General features: G+C 59.2%; 1 protein-coding gene across 2 annotated transcripts in view; it reads left to right on the top strand.

Moving 5' to 3' along the window:
• The first annotated feature begins 1,786 nt into the window (after window positions 1-1,786).
• The window catches only part of PRKCB (protein kinase C beta), a 126,122-nt gene continuing 108,889 nt past the window's right edge, over window positions 1,787-19,019 (top strand). The window contains exons 1-3 of one of the 2 annotated variants that reach the window (XM_053276101.1): window positions 1,787-1,905; window positions 2,192-2,430; window positions 4,233-4,264. In XM_053276101.1, coding sequence (XP_053132076.1) covers window positions 2,219-2,430; window positions 4,233-4,264 — 244 coding nt within the window. In that variant the 5' untranslated portion in view covers window positions 1,787-1,905; window positions 2,192-2,218. The other variant, XM_053276102.1, reaches the window with a different exon arrangement.

The raw sequence follows: 19,019 nt of genomic DNA, 5'->3' as shown, positions 1-19,019 counted from the left end.
CAAAGAGCTGCAAGAAAGCTCCCCCCCTGCCCCCCCTCTATCCTCTGCTCCATTTATTTCTGTTTATCCACTTTTCTCTGAAGAGTCACCGGTTGGCTCTTTATAGAGGCAGGAAGCCAGGCGAGATGGATCAATACTCTCATCAGAGATGGCAAACCCTTGATTCCTATGATCTTCCTGGACACGCCTTGTGTGTTTCTCTCTCACTTTTAAGAAAGAGAGGCGATGATACAGGCAAGGTCTTCTCCTGCCCTCCCCTTGCTGTGGGGTCCAGCAGGTTGTTGGGGGTGTGGCGGTCTAAGGCTCCTCGGGGTGGAATTAGGTATTCCTCATGAGGTGCCCCCTGCCAAAACAAATGGCAGGCTGGTTCGTCTCCATTTCCTTCAAAACATCCAGGGAAGTGTATCCCGTGACATGGCGTTGCCTCACTGGGCCTGTCAGACGGCCACCAGGTGTGTGGATATGGATGAGATCATTCCAAGGGTGCTGGGCCATGGTCTCTCGGGGCGGGCGCAGAGCCTGAGCAATTCTGGGCTTGGCTGGTGCCTGACCCCGCCTCCTCCCCCCCGCCCAGATGCCACCTTGAGTTCCAGCGGGGAAGAAAGGCAGGAGAGAAATGTGCATACTACCCCTGCTCACTGAGCAAAGAGACACCTTCTACAGTGGCGTCTCTCTTGTATTTAGCAGGGGGAGGGTGACTGGCCCTATCCATCCCCAGCACAGCACCCCTCCAGTGGCCATTGCTGGTATCTGCCTTCTGTTTCTTTTAGACTGACCAATGCCGAATTCAAAAAGACAGCAGCACCTGCTGCACTCCACTGTTCTTCGGGATAAGGCTGGCGGGGGGAGTGGCAGCCCCCAATTCGACCCAAATGCGGCCCTCCGACTCATGGCTTCTTGGGCCTGCGTGAAGCTCCCGCCAAAGCGGAAGCCTCTGCCCAGGCCCCTGGCAGCGGGCGGAGGGAGCTGGCCCCCCTTCTCCCCATGCAGGGCCTTGAGCCTGCACCAGCCTGGCAGGCATGCCCAGAGTGCTGGGGACTGGCGCCCATCCCAGGGCTCCCCCCACAGAGCTTTTAGGAGGGGGGCGGCTGCCGGCCCCATCTCTCTTGATTGAAGGCCCCCCCCCCCACCCCGCCCGCCCGGCCGGCGGCGGCAAGCGCAGGACTCTGCAGAGCGCAGCACAGAGAGAGGGCGAGGAGCGCGCGGCGGCGGCGGCGGCGGCTGCCTCTGTCCCTCGGCAAGGCGGCGGCTTCCTCCGGGCTGGCCCGTGTGGCTCCTCGGCTCCTCCTGTGGAGAAGGACCAGCCTGCTGTGCCGGTTGCTGGGGAAACCTCTCCGCCACCTTTCTCGAATGCGTGTCGTCGGCTCAGGGAGGCTCACAGTCAGCCCGGCCGTCTGCAAACAGCTCGAGCCCGCAGAGAGCGAAGCCAGCAGCCGAGCCGGGCTGGATTTCGGAGAGCGGCGAGGGAGATTCCGGGGCTCAGAAACACGGGAGGAGCCCGCGCGGGGCCGAAGAGGCCCTTCCTCCTTCCCACACGCTCGCCTTTATTTAACGGCCAGCGCCGCAGAACTGGAGCCCGGGAGGTGGCGCTTGCAGACAGAATGAAACCAGAGTCCCGCTGGGTCAGCTGAAGGGGCCGCCCACCAGCTGTCCCAGGCAACGGCCCCCTCCTGCACCTGCTCATCTGAACCTGGCGGCACGCTGAGCCTCCCCAGCCCCGTCACTCCCAGCCGCAGCTCACTGCAGCTGGGCATAGCGGGGGCTGTCGTCCCATCACAACCAGGCAGGGTGCCTCAAGTTAACTACCCACCCTGCCCGACCAGAGCCTCCCGCCGCGCCCATCGCGTGGCCGCGAGTTCCACCGACGAACGCGCGGCACGGCGCAACGAGGCCACCGCCGAGGAGGTTAGCGCGGGGTGGGCGTGGCCTCTCGGAGCCGAGGCGGGGGCGCCGAGGAGGTGCCTGCCTGCCGCGGAAGAGCGGGGGGCGGGGCTTGAGGAGGGGGCGGGGCCGGGAGAGGCTCCGCCCGCCCCGCCTCTGCCCAGCTGTGGCCAGCAGCAGCGGCGCGCGCCTCAGCAGCAGCGAGTCGGGCTCGAGCGCCACAGCTGAGCAGCATCAGCATCAGCAGGCGGCGGCGAGAGCGCCATCCTCCCCTTCCTCCTCCTCCTCCTCCTCCTCCTTCTCCCTGCAGCAGGCTGGGCGGCGGGCGGGCGCAGCCATGGCCGACGACCCGGCGACGGTGGAGGCTCCGGCCGCGGCTCCGGTTCCCCCAGCCGACCCCGGCCCGGAGGGCGAGGAGGGCCCGGTGCTGCGCTTCGCCCGCAAAGGCGCGCTCCGCCAGAAGAACGTGCACGAGGTGAAGAACCACAAGTTCACCGCCCGCTTCTTCAAGCAGCCCACCTTCTGCAGCCACTGCACCGACTTCATCTGGTGAGCGCCCGCACGCCTGGCCGGGGCGGGGGCGGGACGGGTCGCGGGCTCCCCCCCACCCATGAACACCCCCCCCAGCCTTTCCCCTCCCCCTGCCCAGGGCTGCCTCTTTCGCTTTCTCCAGCCTGGAAGGCCGCCCCCCCCGCCCACTCCTTTTGCCACCTTGCCCAGAGCAGCGCCCCTGCAGTGAAGGCACGCTGTCCCGCCCCCCCCCGCCACCCCATTTGAGCTGCTCCCCCTGCCTCCTTCAGGGTGGCACGACGGCCAGTTTCTCTCCAGGTGCCCCACTCCAGTGCCGGAGACAGCTGCCTGCAGACCCCCTTTGCAGGCTCCGGGCACTCTCTCCTGCCAGCCCTAAGGAGATTCCCCTCCCCCTCCCCCGGCTTCAAGGGGGCTCCATCCCTTTCCCACCAGGCACCCCAGGATGGGCCCCTGCCCCTCATGCTCCCCACAAATGGGCATCTGTGTACCAGGCCCTGCCTGCCTGCTTGCATTCCCCTGCACTTCTTCAGGCATGGGGGGCATGGTTGGGTGCCCCCCTGGTGCATGGCCCCCCCAGAGGTACCCCTCTTTCAGTTGAATGGATAGCATCCGCCCTGGCAGAGCTGCCTCTGTGACCCCCAAAGAATGGGTGCTGAGTCCTGTCTTCACCCACAGGGTCAGCCCCTCTGCCTCTGGTGAGAGGAGCCCCCCCTATTTGCTCGGCACCCCCACCCTGCTCTGCTGTGAGACCCCCAGCGGACAGCTGATGCCACTGAGAACTGGCTGAAACTACAGTGGGAAAGTGTGTGTGTGTGGGGGGGTCATTAATGAGACCCAGAAGGCCCTCCCCAGCCCTAGCCAAATCATGGCCCCTCAAAACAATGACTGGGGGTGCCTTGGCCATTGTGGCCGTGGAAGATGGGAGTTGTGTCCAAGTTTGAAACCCTCCCCCCCCCGCACTGGCCTACTTGAAACTGGGCAGGGTCCACATCCCACACACTTCCAGCCTCTCTCCATCATGCCGGGGACCCTGGAAAAGAGCTTCCAAGGTCTCACCTGGGCCATGAACTCCGGAGATGCTCAAGAGTCTTGGCAGCCCACAGGGGGTCCATCACCCAACTTATGGGGCCCCACTGGGGGACTGTAGTCTGCCTTTGGCCCATCCCTGCTCTAGGGATGGCAGGGTTTCCCAGAGGGTGTTAGACTGCAGCTTGATGGGAGTTGTAGTCCAAGGGCGTCTGGGGGGCCAGGGTTGGGGACCCCCCTTCTAGAGGGGAGGGTGTCGCTTTCAACTATTCTGTGCCTTTCTTGCATGAGTAACCCACCCTCCTCTTTGGAGTTCAGGGCAATACATTGTATTTCCTCCCTTCTCACTGTCATCCTCACGACGACCCTGTGAGGTGGGCTTGGCTGAGACGGACTGGTCCCAAGTCGCTCAGGAAGCTCTATGGCTGAGAGAGGATTTGCACATGTCTCTCCCCACTGTGACTCTCACCCCCACACCCTACTGCCCAGGCTTCAACCCCAGGACCATCTCTCCCCTAGCAACAAAGCAGAGTCCTGCTGCGTGTCCCTTCCTGAGGCATTCAGCCTGCCTGGCGCCCTCCTCCAACTGGGAGCGTGTGAACCCCATCTTGGGACCCCTTATGAGGACATCCCCGCCCAGCTCCCTGGGGTCTCTCCCCCCCCCTCGCCAGTGACTTCTGTGTCCCACGGCAGATGTGTGGGGTGGAGGCCATGTGGGCCAATCGCCCTCCGGGGCTGATAGGGGAGAGGAGCGTGCTGTGTCGGCTCTAATGGGGTGTCTTTCCCATTTGCAGGGGCTTCGGCAAGCAAGGCTTCCAGTGTCAAGGTGAGTGGTGCTCTCTCTGCGTGTGGGTCTTGGCTTCTGGGTCCCTGGGAGGCCACAGAGTCCGTCTGCAGTGCTTCAGCTCAGGCCTGCCTGGGGGAGAGGAAGCAGCCACGGGACACCTGCAGCCCCCTTGGGGCATCCGAGGGGCTTGGATGAGTTTGCTGAGGGGGGAGGGGGGTGTCTCTCCATTGCTGCCCTATGGCTGAGCAGGCTAGTTCAGCCCTTGCTGTGGGCAAGCGGGGGAGACCTCTCTCTGGGGGTGCTGCGTCCTGAAGGGCTGGCTTAAGACACCCCCCACACACCATGTCCTGGTTGGCTCGTGTGCCAGGCAACAAGGTGCCCCCCCCACCTTGTTTCTTGGCTTTGGGGCCTGGTCCCAGCACCAGCTGGTTGGGCCTTGGCCGCCTTTCTCTCTCCCCCACCGCTGGGATGGGCGGAGGGGGGAGGGGGGCTTCTCCGGTTCCAGGCGATGGAGCGGCCCCAGCCCCACCTGCGCCCCACCCCCGCCCTGTTGCGCTCTCCTGCGCAGCCACCCAAAGCCAGAAGGTCGCCCGCCCCCTTTTGCTGCGCCTCTTGCTGCTGCTGCTGCCGCGACACAAGCCAGGATGTGGGCGTTGGTGGTTGGCGAGCCTGAAGGGGGAAGTCGGTGCTGCCGTGGTGTGGAAGTCACAGGCCGCCTGTGGGGCTTCCTTCTTCCCCCCTGCCGGTCATGCCGAAAGGGGAGGCTGGCTGCCGGGTGTGGGCTGCCCGCCTTCCGCTCCTGAGGAAGAGTGAAGCGGGCCTTGGAGAGAAACTGGGATGGCGGCATGTCCTGGCCAGCCTCTCTGGGCCACCTTGGTTTTGTGTGGGCTTCTGGTCGTATCCAGAGTGCCCTGGAAGAATTTGGGGCAACCCTGAGGACACGGACAGCCCCTTCCCCCAGCGTGTAGCCCAGAATGGCCCCCTCAGGCGCTCGTGTTGCAGAAGTTCATGCTGCCCTCGGGGCCATCTCTTCGACGTGCGTCTTCGAATGCTGGTGGTTCTTGCAGTCGGGATGAGGCGTCTTTTATTCCGGGTTCTGGCTGTTTTTGCTTTGTCACTTTCCACAACTATCATGTGGTGGTTTTCTATGTGCTGAGCGGCTTTGAAAGTGATTCAGCTGGGAAGCAGGGCCCATGCTGCAGAAAGACATATACAAAGTGTGTGTGTGTGTGTGTGCGGGTTTCCCTAATGTATGTTAATGGGTGTTGTGTGGATCCAAATCGGTGTAGAAGTTCAGAAGTACAGGATCATGTTGTGGTCGTTCTGGATCACTCTGGCCTGTAAATAATCTTGTGCATGTAGAGGGGGGAAAAGAAGTTTTAGCCATCAAGGACTGTGGGAGCAAAATGGACCAAAACACAAGAAGCCCAAGAATGCCGACTGGTCTGTGTGGTTATTCCTCGGCTGGCTGCCATTCAACTGCCCCTTTGAAGGAGATATTCCTCGATGCGCAAGCCTCAGAAAAAAGCAACCCAGAACAGGAAAGGCTAAAATTGGGGGCTCCGTTGCTTGGTATGGAGCCTCTCAAACCAGGGTCCCCAAATGTCGTTGCACTTGAACTCTCATCACCCTCGGCCATTCTGGCCTTCGGTTTAGGGGGGCCGGAGTCCAACAGCATCTGGGGGCCCAGGTTTGAGAATCCTAGCTGAGCAGAAAGGCAGCGAAGAGCGGGACGTGACAGAAGCTTATAAAATGATGCTTGGTGTGGCGAGAGGGGTGTGTGTGTTCTCTCTCCTTTCATGCTGGAACTCGGGTTGCCCTATGAAGCTGCTTAGCAGGAGGAGGAGACAATAGCGATCCTGGCTTCCTCCAGACGAGGAGGCCCCCTTCAGTTCATGGGATGCACTGGATTCGCTCCCATCATCCTTCATGGCTGAAACTTCTTTTCTTTTCCCCTCTCCATGCACAAGATTATTTACCGGCCAGACCGATCCGGAGCTACCACAGCATGATCTGATGACAGGCCTGGGCCAGGAGAGCTTAAAAGGCAAACAGACCAATCCACGAGGGAGAGGCCCATCCATCGGCTCCTGGCCACGATAGCTAAGTGGACTGCCCCTCCATATGTAGGAGCAGTCTATCTTTGAAGACAGTTGTGGGGGAGCTGTAGGGGAGGGCTGTTTCCCTCCCTGCCCTGCTTGTGGGCTTCCAGGAGGCATTTGGCTGACTACAACGGGAGGCAGGGTCCTAGCCTAAAGAGGGCGTGGGTTCATTCTTACATCTGCATGTTCAGAATCGCTTGGATAAAGCCTCCCCCCCCGCCCCCGACCATGTTGTAATCTGCTTTTCTTTGCAGCAGAGTGGGGGGGGGCTTAGCTTGCAGCTGGGGGGGTTTCTACAAGACCGTGAGCAGCAGCATGCTGCGCTGACCGCAAATTGCTTCCCGCCCCACCCTGCCCCCGGCAGGTATTTAAGAGATCGGACAGGGCTCTCGAAACGGATGAGCTCCCAGATTTTATTACTAGGGCTAAATGAAGGCAGCCGAAGCACTTAAGAGATGTGTGTACAAAATTGAATTTCGCTTAAGACTCTCTGTGGCTCAGTAGCTAGATATGGTCCTTTATATATCTTTTATCTCCGTGCAGTCCTTAAGGTATTTATTGAGTTTCTGCAAATTAAGTCCTGATGATGCTTAAAAATAAAAGAATTCCTGTAATCTCAGTGATGGAACTTGTGTCTTCTCGAGGAGGTTCATGTGTTCTTGGATTTGCAACATGCCCTCCTTACTAGGGAAAAGTGGCTTTATTTGATCATCCTCCCACTTTGGGTTCCAGTTCTGCACCATGGGTTTGGCGTTCTCCTTTGGCTCCGTGTACCTATTGGAACAGCGGGGAAATGACTTGACTAGCAAGCCAGAGGTTGCCGGTTCAAATCCCCACTGGTATGTTTCCCAGACTATGGGAAACACCTCTTTCGGGCAGCAGCGATATAGGGAGATGCTGAAAGGCCTCATCTCATACTGCGCGGGAGGAGGCAATGGTCAACCCCTCCTGTATTCTACCAAAGACAACCTCAGGGCTCTGTGGGCACCAGGAGTTGACGCCAACTCAACGGCACACTTGACTTTTACCTTTTTCCCCTGGAGGAGAGTTTGAGAGTCTGTCGGATCCATCCCTTTCCAGCAACCATAGGAAGCTGCCTTGTTCGGAACTAGGCCGTGTTGCTCAGCATTGCCTGCACTGCCTGGCTCCTGCCATGCTTGTCTTTGGGAGAGATTTTCTTCCCCACCTCTGCAGCCTTAAGTGACGCCTCCCAGCACGGAGCAGCTGGCAATGACTCACCTGTGTAAGATGGTGAGCAAACGACAGTATCTCTCTCTCTCTCTCTCCCTTGCTGTGTGAGCCCACTCGCCTCTGAGGGCCAGTCAGCAGTGTGGCTGTCTCTTGGACAACCGCTCTGAGCAGGGCTGGTTCAGCGGCTGGTGGGCAGCTGTGGACCTCCCTCCCACAGAGATCAGGACAACTACTTCGAGTGTTGGATCTGGAGGGCACCTTGGAGCTCTCCTTGCCCACCTCCCTGCTCAGTGGGGGCAGCTGCTATAGCCGCCCAGACAGACAGCCACCCAGCCTCTGCTTGAAAGCCTGCGGTGAAGGAGAGCCCACCACTGCATGAGGCATGTGGTTCCAGTGGCCAACCGCTTTTGCAGGCCGGATGTCTAGCCTGGATCTGCTGCTTGGCCACTCTGTAGTCTTTGCAAAGGGCTGCGTAAGACTTCTGGGAGAAGGCAGTGTTAGTTTTTAAAAAAACAAACCTGGAGCCCTGTTTTGAGGCTGTTTAGATTTATATGATGTTTGTTCCTGATAGTATTTGTGTGTTGAGTTAGTATTTGTCGCTACGTAAACTGTTTTGAGCACTGGAAAGGCAGCATACAAATATTTTCATTCAGCATATTGAAATATAAATAAGTTCTTTGCAGGCTTTGGGGCTGGTCCTCCTGGGCACTGCCCCCACAGTGCTGCCCCTGCCCTATATCGGTCCAGTGAATGGGTCAAGGACCAGGGCAGACTGCACGGCTCTTGGGCCCCATCCCAGGTCTCTTTCGAGCCGTGTTTGGCTTCCGGCTGTAATTGTTCCTGCGGACTGCAGAGCCAAGAACTCCCTTCCCTCCAACTCTTTGGGATAACATGAATGGTCCCCGGAGTCAGCTGTGTGGAAATCTGGCCACTCCAGGGCCTTCACACTGTCTCTTCAACACCTTCACCCAGTGGTTGTGCAGCGCAGGGCTGGAGTGCTTGCCTGCAGCTGTGAATGGTCTGTTGTTTCATTCATCCATTCATTTGATTCATATACTGCCCTTCCAAAAATGGCTCAGGGTGGTTTACATCAAGGCATAAAGCGCCGAGGAGGCACAGCTGCCTCTCCTTCCTGGAGCTTCATTTGCTCCTCTCTCCTGCCCGATGCTGCCTGCAGGCTGGCCATTTGTCAGGTAGAGCTGCGTGGTTGACTGTGCTGCTCCACCGGCTCAGTGGCCAGCCTGCAGGCAGCGTGCGGGACGGGAGAGAAAGGACTGGGGAGAAGCAGAGGCGCCTGTGCCTCGCTCCCCTCCCGGCTCATTTGGACAAGCTGCTTCTGGATTAAAGTGGAAATCCTGGGGTGTCAGCTTCTCTGCCGATGCATTCCCCCCCTTTTAATGAATTAAGCACTGGGTTATCGGCTGTTGCTTGCCTGCTTCCCATCTAGGACTAAGGATCAGACACATTAGGAAGGAAGGGAAAGGAAAGAAGCCGGGAGGGTCAGTTGGGATCAGCCAGGCTGAGCGAGGGTGTTTGAAGGAGGCTCTTGAGAGAAAAAAGAAAGGAATCTCCTGGCAGAATCTCCAGACAGGGCTGAGAGAGATTCCTGCCTGCAACCTTGGAGAAGCCACTGCCAGTCTGTGAAGACAATCCTGAGCTAGATGGACCAAGGTTCTGACTCAGTAGATGGCAGCTTCCTAGGTTCCTATGACAGCAAGATGCCGTCCATATTTCCGATGCCTTATTTTGGATTTTATCTTTGTGTTGTAGTGCTACAACGTTGCAAGTCCATTGCAGAAAAAAAATAGTTGTATTTTCCCATTGTAGGAGTTTGAGATTCTGGGGATACTTTGCAATACGATCCTGCCAAGCTGAAGCATTTTACCCCTGTTGTGGTGTGTAATCTGGAAAGCGCCCAGGTAGAGCTGCATGGTTAACTGCGCAGCTCTACCTGACTAACGGCCAGCCTGCAGGCATTGTGTGAGGGGTTTGGGGTTTGGAGAGGAGCAAACAGAGCTCCAGGAAGGAGAGGCAGCCGTCCCTCCTTGGGCACCCTCTCCCCGGCTCCTGAGGATGAGCCGCTTCTGGCTGTTCCTTGACGCAACTCGAGGTCTTCTCTGTCTTCCTTTCCTTCAGACCTTCTTTGCCACCCAACTCCATTCAGGCTGCCGTTTCTGCTGACTCTGCCCCCTTCCTGCAGTCATGTCACAGCCTGCCCTTAGCTTCCCTGCTGCCTGGGAATTCTCCCTACGCAACTTCCGGTTGCATCTCCCTGCTGTGAGGCTTAATCCCAGCCCAGCCAAACCCACTTTTCACTTCCCTCACAGAAAGCTGGACTGTTTGCAGCCATGGTGACTCTGACAGCTACAGTCCCTGAAGAGACTGTCTGTGAACATTCCATGACCTCACACCAGTCAGCCCACTGATCCCCTAGAGAGCTGTATTAATCAGTTCCCACTCCCAAGCTATTTGGTCAATATTTGGAGCTCGGTTGTGTAGCGCTTCCTCTGACACCACATGTTATAAAAAGACAGATTTTATCATGGAAAGAGGCCCTTTGCTTACTAGGGAGGGGTGGGTCGTAATATCGGTTTGTAGTCCTTGCAGTGACTAATGCTCTGCCTTCTCTCTCAGCTGTGGGGGTCTGGCCTCAAGAACATTTCAATGCTTTTAGATGATCATTTTGGAGTCATTAAGCCTGCAGCGTTCCCAGCAAAAGAATGCATGCTTGCTTTGAGGTTTAACCTCTGCGTTTGTATGCTGTCTAAAGTGGCCTCAAAGCTTGCTGAAACAGGCCCAGTTGAAAACCTGTGTTGGGGTTCTGGTAGTGCAGAGTGGGGCCTCTGGAGTCGAGGGACTGTTCTGCTGACGGAGGCAGAGTCCAGGGACCCGGAGACTGGCTGGCATGCAGAAACCGGCAGAAACACCACCTCCGTGGCTCCTTGGCATGCAAAACAGGTCCTGGCTAGAAAGTGGCAGAATCCTTGCAGAGGCCTGCCTGGCTAGTCAGATGACCCTGAGTTCAAATTCTGTATGTGGCAGAATGAGGTGCAGATATTTTTTTAAAGGCCTGCAATTCGTAGCCAGGATTGTGACAGCCCGGATCAGGAGGAGAGCTGGTCTTGTATGCCGTGAAGTGTGCCGTGAAGTCGATTACAACTCCTGGTGCCCACAGAGCCCTGTGGTTGTCTTTGGTAGAATACTGCGCGGGAGGAGGCCATGGTCAACCCCTCCTGTATTCCACAAAGACAACCACAGGGCTCTGTGGGCGCCAGGAGTCGAAATTGACTTGATGGCACACTTTACCTTTACCTTAGAGAGAGCAGACAGAGAAAATTTTCTCCCTCTCTCCCAACCCTAGAACCAGGTCATCCCATGAAACTGAAGGCTGGTAAATTTAGGACCAAGAAGAGGAAGTGCTTTTTCACGCAGTGCAGAATTAATATGTGGAATTCTCTGCCACAGGATCTGGTGACAGCCACCAGCCTGGGTGGCTTTAGGAGGGGCTTAGGCAGATTCATGGTGGGCAGGTCTATCAATTGGTACTAGTCTGATGGTTGTGGGCCAGCTCCAGCCTCAGAGGTTGCCTCTCAGTCCCAGTTGCAGGAGAGAGGGCATGCACAGACCTTTTGCCTGGGGGCTTCTCAGAGGCATCTGGTGGGCCACTGTGGGAAACAGGATGCTGGACTAGATAGGCCTTGGCTGTTCTTATCTGGTCACATTGTCCAGACCAAAAAAGCACAAGGCAAAGTAACACCCCCCCCCCGCCCCAGCCTGATATAGGTCCATCACAATGGGGTGCATGTGTGTTTATCTTCCTTTTTTGCTCTGTCTCTTGCTGGGTGTTGCTTGCATGACCGAGGGTTGCCTGGAGACGTTATGGCAATCCAAGGCGTCCCTTGGGGCTCTGTTGTTCCTCATTTCACTTGGCGTGAAGAAGGCCCCAAGTTCAGCCCTTTGAATCATCTCCAGGTAGGGCTGGGAAGGCTCTTGCTTGAAACCCTGGAGCGTGGCGGGGAGTGTGTGTGTGTCTTTCCATCAAAATGGGGTGTGTGTGTGTGTGTTTTGGCTTTGGCGAAAATGTCACACAGACTTAGAAGTGCCCTACCTGCCCCGCCCCACCCCCCACTGTTGACCCCCCCCCCATGTACTACACACGTGGGACTACACTGACCAGCCTGCTCCAAAGAACCAAGCGAGCAGCCAGTTTTCCCGTTTAGGTGCGGAACTTCAAACGGCCTCCTTTTCCTGGACCTTTTGCTCTCCCTCCCTGCCCCGCTCTTGGTGAAACTGTGCTTCTCTTCCCCCAAACATATTTTTCTCCCCACCTCAAATTGAGCCGGAGGTTCTAACTGTGATCCAGCAGGACTGCTCTGAGAAGTCTGCAGCCTCAGTGACGGGCAGGCACTATGAAGCCCCCCCCCCGGCATAAAGTAGGAGCCTGCTGCCCTGCCTGGTCAACGGGGGCCCATATCTCCTGCCCCCCACCGTGCTTCAAGGGGCCCTGCTGCTTCCTGCATCTCCACCCCTCCAGGCTGAAGAAGATGCCGCTCTGGCTGCCTGACCCTGTCCTGATGAGATCTTTCCTTCCCAGCTTTGCTTTTCTAGGGCATCCTTGTCAATAATTAGGCTGTTAATTAGTTCAAAGTACCTGTTTAAAATCTCTCTATTAAATCTTGCAGCACGTTGGGCTGGATTGGAAGTAATTGGAAGCCTGGCTGGGATGGACTCTCTGTGCCTTTCCCCTGCGCAGTCTCCAGAGAGCTGCCAAAGGGCTGGCTCTGGATCGAAATCATGATGTAGACTCGGGTGGTGCTATTCTGCATTCTATTCAGATGTGGAATAGGCCCCGATTCAACTTGGAGAGGGCTGTAGCTGTTGCTTAACCCAGAGAGTAAATGGGGGCTCCCTTTCTCCAGGGAGGGAACGTGGCCACAGAAGGGTTTCAGCCCCTGCCCCCAATGCGGCGGTTCTGATCCGGAGGTGACCTGCTCTTTATGTCTGAACGGTCAAGCACCCAGGACCCCGCACAGCACCTCCTGTGGCCCTTCCGTGTATCCACTCGTCCTCAGAGGGAGGAGGGCTGCCCTTCGAGAACAGTGAAGAGGAGACGAGGGCAGGTCTGCCCGGCAGGCACACACGAGTTCAAGCCCTTCAGCTGCGGATCTCTCGAAGAGAACTCTCTGGACGGCCCAGCGCTCGGCCTTCCCAAGGAGTCTTTGGCGGGGGAGCCGGGACCGGCCACAGGATGGGGGCCAGCACCTCCCAGCCACTTCCCAGGGCAGCTTCCTTCCAAATGGGCTGCAGAGGCAGGAAGGGGGGGGGGAAGGCCCTTGCCGGCCCCCCAATTCCCTTTCCAGTGCCCCGCAGGGAAGCAGACTGGAGTGGCTCATCCTCTTGGGATTCCCAGGCAGTCCTCACAAGCCGGGGGGGGGGGGCGCTAAAGGAGGCACAGCTGCCTCTGCTTCCCGACAGCAGCTCTGGGGGCTCCCCCCCCACCTCACCCTGCATGAGAGCCGTGCTGCCTGCAGGCTGAGCATTCATCAGGTAGAGCTGTGGGATGGAGAGGCAGCTGGGCCTCCAGCTCATTAGGATGAGCTGCTGCTGGAAGTGAAAGAGGTTTGAAAGAAGGCAGGAGTTGCACAAGGGCAGCCAGGAGGTGCAGCAAAATGCTTGGGTCAGCACTGGACCGGATCCTGGCTGGGGAGCCCCACCAGCACGGCTGGGTCTTGGCTGGAGCCCAGGCCTGGCCTGGAAGTCTTGGGAGGTGGCGGCCCAGGTGGGTAGGGACCCGTGGGGGAGACGGAGTGGTGCGGAGACCCAGGAGGACAGGGCTGCTTCTTTTCTCTCCGCTCGGCAGCCTCGAGGGTCTCCCCCGCAGAGGGGGCACAGGCCAGACTTGCAGCCCAGCAGCCGGGCCCTGCGTTTCCGCTCTTCCAGCCAGCCTCGTTCCTCCCTCTTCTAAAGCCTCAGTGGATAGGTGCCCCCCCACCGCCCCATGGCTGCCGACGTGCAGCGGAAAGAGATCCCGGCTGAGCATTGTGGCCGGCCGGCCGGGGAGGCTCCCCGGCTGCTCTTGCCTTCTGCCCGTCCTTGGGCAACTGGGGCACATGCCCGGCGCTGGAGCTCCCAGCCCACATCTTGGGCCGTGGCTGTGCGGAGACGCCACACTTCCACTTTCTGATTCAGCCGGTTTTTCGAGGGGGAGGGAGGGAGGGAAACACACAGGCAAGCAGGTCCCTTCTGGCAGGATGGCAGCCGCCTGCTCGCCAGAAGCCAGCCTCTCCGCACCCAGCACCAGTCCTCATGGCAGGCGGGGAGAGGGCGGCTGCATTTCCAGGCCGACGGGGCCTTCTGATTCCTGTAGCCTTGAGACCCGAAGGAGGAGTGCCTGTGAGCCAGGCTCCTGCACAGACCTCTTATGCCAGGAGTTCCCAAGGCTGTTGTCGTTGTGGATGATGGGAGTTGTAGTCTGACCACACTTGGGGAACCCCTGGCTTAGGCAGCAGCTGCTTTTCTAGTACACGGACAGACTGATTTGAAGCTCGCCTCCCCCACCCCCCGCCGCCTTGTGGCCTGTCATGGCTGTCGCTGGGTGCATGAATGCAGCATACAGTCCAGTGGCAAAAAGCCTTCGGCAGTGTGTGTGTGGGGGGGGCAGGCTGGGGGCCTCAGGGAGCCCCTCCCAGATTTTAGCCTGCACAGTGTTGGCAAGTGTGCAGCCCCTTGAGAAGGCCTTCTGACCAGCTGCTGCTGCTGCTTCTCCAGGGGGCCGGTTGGGAAGAGACAGGGAGGCTCTGCCCCGCTGGAATGCAGTTGCTGTGGGGAAATCCCCTGCCCCTGTTTCCCTGGGGAGCTGGAAGGGGCTTCCTCCACTGGCTCTGATCGGGGGGGGGGCAGGAAGCCGCTCTGGCGGGGCAGGCCAACAGCAGAGCCAGGTCCCACCTGCGAGCTCATCCCAAGAGGGGTGTGGGTTGCAACGCTCCCTGGAAGCAGCGGGGTTGGAGACTGCGGGGGCAAGGCGAGGGGCCCCGAGACGGCCTGCTCCTCCGCCCCGTGCCCCCCCGCCCCGGTGCTGTCTCTTCTCTTCCCCCCATGACTTCCTGCTTGAAGCAGCCCTCCGGAGAGATAAGGCCGCCTGACGCTGGTGAGGCCGGAGGGGGCATCTTCTGCTTTCCTGACCAAGATAGCAGAAAGCGCTTGATTCTGCAGAAGCGGAGGCCAGCCATCTGGGAGAGTCTCCCCGTGGCCGGCAGCAGCAGCAGCAGCTTCCTTCTTTCTATTTCCAGCCCCTTCCAGCTGCCTGAGCAGTAGCGGGGAGGGGGGCGGCTGGCAGGCGGAGCGGCCCCCCAGGCAGTGCCGTGGACGGAGGGCTGGAGGGTCTGGGGCCAGCTGGGCGGGGCCCGCATTGCAGCCGCCTGCCTGGGTCCTCTGGCGCACTCTGGGCAGGCTGCTGCCTCCCTCCCGGCTCTGTGAGTGGGGTGGGCAAGTCCAGCGGCTCTTCCTCGGAGGCCTGGGGCAGCAGCCCAGGCAGGGCTTTGGAAATGCTGCCTTGCGCCCAGCCCCCCATCGGAGGAAGGGCAGTTGCCCACCCTCTTGGGGCCGGCTGGCCTGCTGGGCTTGGATGGCCGCAGGGCGGAGGGCTGCCGCCGCTTGCTTGCCTTTTGCCGTGCTCCGGAGGAACCCGCCCAGCACGAGGGCAGCAGGCCTGGGTGTCTGCCCTGCAGGCCCCGTGGCACAGGGCCCTCGGAGTTGCTGGAGGAGGGATGGGAGCTGTAGTCCAAGAACATCTGGAGACCCAAGATTGAGCCCCTCTGGGTCCTCTGAATTGTCGGTGACAGTAGCAGTACATGGGAACCTAGGAAGCTGCCATATGCTGAGTCAGACCCTTGGTCCATCTTGCTCAGTATTGTCTTCACAGACTGGCAGCAGCTTCTCCAGGGTTGCAGGCAGGAATCTCTCTCAGCCCTCTCTTGGAGATGCTGCCAGGGAGGGAACTGGGAACCTTCTGCTCCTCCCAGAGTGGCTCCATTATCCCCTGAGGGGAATCTCTTCCAGTGCTCACACTTCTAGTCTCCCATTCATCTGCAAGCAGGGCAGACCCTGCTTAGCTAAGGGGACAAGTCCATGCTTGCTGCCACAAGACCAGCTCCCCTCTCAGTACTGCCTACCCCACACCCTCTGGTTTTGCGCCTTCGTTCACGTGTCCCTGTTTGCTGAGCCTCCCTGTCCCTGCTGATTCAACAGCTAGCCTCGATTGGAGGCCAAGCAGCTTCTGGCCGCCTCCGGGTAGGTCTGGTAGCCATGAAGCAGCAGCTGTGGCCTCCGTTCTCCTTCCCGCCACTGGTTCTTGCCTTCCCTCTGCATCAGGTCCCCCTTGGCGTCTAGGACTCCAGGCTTTGCATTTCTTCTGTAAGGAATCGATACTTGTGGTGTCGGCGGTGGTCCCGTGACCACCTGGCGGCCTGTGAAACGTCAGCCCTGCCGATAACTTCAGAAGAGATTCAAATGGTGTTTGGCTTCCCCTCCCTCCCTGCCTGCCTGGGAGGCTGCAGGTGGGGGTGGCAGGAAAGGGTGTCTTTCGGAAACCTGCCACCTTTGGTTAGAAAGCTTTCGCTTAGCTCTGCTTGCTGTGGGAAACCAGCCTTGTGGGTGCAGCAGCTTCACAGATCCTGCTCCGCTTGTGGGCAGGGCTGCATGGCAGCCTGGAAACTGGTCCCATAGTCCTCCCCAGGACCCCCTGATCCCAGTAGCATAACACCCGAAGGAGCTAGGTGAGCACTGCCAAAGGAGGCACGGCTGCCTCTGCTTCCGGTGGCAGCTCAGGTGACTTCTCGCCCCCCTGCTGCTCCAAGAGCTGGGCTGCCTGCTGGTTGGCCGTTTGTCAGGTAGAGCTGTGCAATTAACTGTGTAGCTCTACCTGACAGATGGTCAGCCTGCAGGCAGCGCAGCTCTTGGGTGGGATGGGAAAGAGAGGAGCAATCCATGCAGCGAACTGCACCGCTCTCCCTGATGAATGGCCAGCCTGCAGGCAGTGTGTGTGTGTGGGGGGAAGATCCCAAGCTGCCAGGGAGCAGAGGCAGCCGTGCCTCCTTGGGCGGCACCCCCCGGCTCCTTTGGACGAGCCCCTCTTGCCTGGCTCCATTCAGAGGGCCGGAGATGGCTGGTGGGCAGATTCTTAGCGCCCTCCATCAAATGGCAATCTCCAGGATGCTGTGAGGGAGCCGTGGCCACGAAACTGGCCTGCTTGTGAGGGAGATGAGCGGTGTCCTTCAGGACTGGGGTGGAGTGGAAGGGGCCAGGCCTCGGTGGATCAGGCTCTGTCCAGCCGCAGGCGGGGGTCCGGGGCCGGCATCTGGAGGCTGCAGGACATTTGGATCCAGGCCTCCGAGAGTTCTGGGGGAGCCCAGACAGGGAGCCGAGGGTCGGACTGTGGATCTCTTCAGGCAGGCAAGGGGGGCAGGCACGGGGTCCAGCAGCGTCGGGTGGAGGAGGTTGCTCCAGGTTTGGAGCAGACTGAAGGTTTTCGCAGCCCTGGCCACCCAAGTTGGGTGGTCCACCCCGCCACGCACACGCAGCCCCTTCTCTGTCCTTCCAAGGGGCCTTGCCTCGCTTCGTAGGTGCCGACTCTGGCACGGCCTCTCGCCGGTGTCTGGTGGGAGCCCCCCCCCCCCCGCCCGCCAGCCAGGCATGCAAGCGAGGCCCAGACTGGGCAACGGTGCTTTGCGCCTCCCTTGGCTGGCCTCCCCCAGCTGTCGCCCGGCTGCTTCCGGCCACCCTTTCCCCGCTGTGCGCCGGCCAGGATGGTGTGCTTGGACCACGCCCGTCCTGCATCCCACGCGGGCTTATGGAAGCCGAGGAGAGGTGGGGAAGAGGAGCCAGCCTGTGGCTCCAGGGTGTCTTCCTGGTGGCCCACCCCGTGGAGACTGGAAACCTGTCGCCTGGAAGCAGCCGCTGGGCTTGCTGCAGTAGCCGGGGGCCTTTTCGGTGGCTTGTCCGCTTGGAAAAGAGAGCAGCCGCCGGTCTCTTCCAGCCCCCACCCCACCCCGGCTTGTGTTCCGTTGGGCCCCTGCGCTGCTGCACCATGTGAACTGCCGGCTCTTCATCATTTAGGAGCTGGCTCTCCCAGCAGCTGCTGCTGCTGCTGCATTTGCATGTGAAGAAAGCACCGCCACTTCCTCACGCCGCGGAGTGCAATTGTGCTCCCACCACTGCCAGCCGGCGCCAGCTGCCCTCCCTCCACGTGGGGCCTTCCTGTGGAGAGCAGCTGCAACTCCAGGCCTGCCCTTTTGCCAGGAGGGCAGGTGCCGCTGGCCCGGGGGCTGTCTCCCGTTTCTGGTCTCTCTGGGCCCAAGACTGCTCAGCCCCTCGGAAGGGAGGAAGCGGCCTCCGACTGAGTCAGGCCCTTGGTCTCTCCAGATCAGGATTGTCTCTGCTCAGACCGGCAGCGGCTTCTCCCGGGTTGCAGGCAGGAGTCTCTCTCTTGGAGATGCTGCTGCCAGGGAGGGGACTTGGGACCTTCTGCCGGCAAGCAGGCAGGGGCTCTTCCGCTGAGCTACACAGCCCCATCCCCTAAGGGGAAGATCTTGCACTGCTCAGACATGTAGTCTCCCATTCAAATGCAACCAGGGCGGACCCTGCTTAGCAAAGGGGACAATTGATGCACCTTAAGTGTTACAGTTGGGGAAAGTCTGGACTAACAAGCAGGAGGTTGCCGGTTCAGATGCCCGCTGCTGCTATATCGGGCAGCAGCGATCTAGGAAGATGCTGAAAAGGGCATCATCTCATACTGCATCGGAGGAGGCAATGGTCAACACCCCCCCCCCCCGTATTCTACCAAGGAAAACCACAGAGCTTTGTGGGTGCCAGGAATTGAAATCAACTTGATAGCACACTTTACCTTACCACACCACCCCACACCACCAGACCAACTCTCCTGCCCTCAATATTTCCCTTAATAAAGCCCCCAACTGGAATTGGGAAGTGCTTGATTAGACCTGCCGGCAGATGCTTCTGTGAACATCTCTGTCATCCACACATGGCATTCCTCCTGCAGAAGAGGCACTGGGGCTGTGGTGGGCCTTGGACCCTCCTGCTGGATTCTGCAGCCGTGAGTCCAGGATGGCAAATCTTTCCTGCCTGGGCGGAGTTTGTCAAGCACCTTCCCAGGAAGGTGATATCTTTGACCTACCGGTCTGTCGCCTCTTTGCAGCACAGTGAAAATTCTGCCTGCTCAAAAGACTGGCTTTGTGTTCTCCTGCAGGGAGGACATTTTAAAAATAGCACCTTGATTCTCTCCCTCGCCCTCCACCCCACACATGACCTTCATATCAAACCAGTTTCTGGAGAGAACTGGAGTTTATCTTCAGGCGATTTCTGTGAAGCTAAATGGAGAGGATTGCTGGCCTGGTGGGAGCAAGCAGGACTGGTTGCCTTAGCTAAGCAGGGTCCACCCTGGTTGCATATGAATGGGAGACTTGATGTGTGAGCACTGGGAGCTT

This window comes from Hemicordylus capensis, chromosome 13 (assembly GCF_027244095.1).
Source record: "Hemicordylus capensis ecotype Gifberg chromosome 13, rHemCap1.1.pri, whole genome shotgun sequence".
Classification (NCBI taxonomy): domain Eukaryota; kingdom Metazoa; phylum Chordata; class Lepidosauria; order Squamata; family Cordylidae; genus Hemicordylus; species Hemicordylus capensis.
Note: the sequence above shows the minus strand (reverse complement) of the source record. Positions and strands in the feature narration are given on the sequence as shown.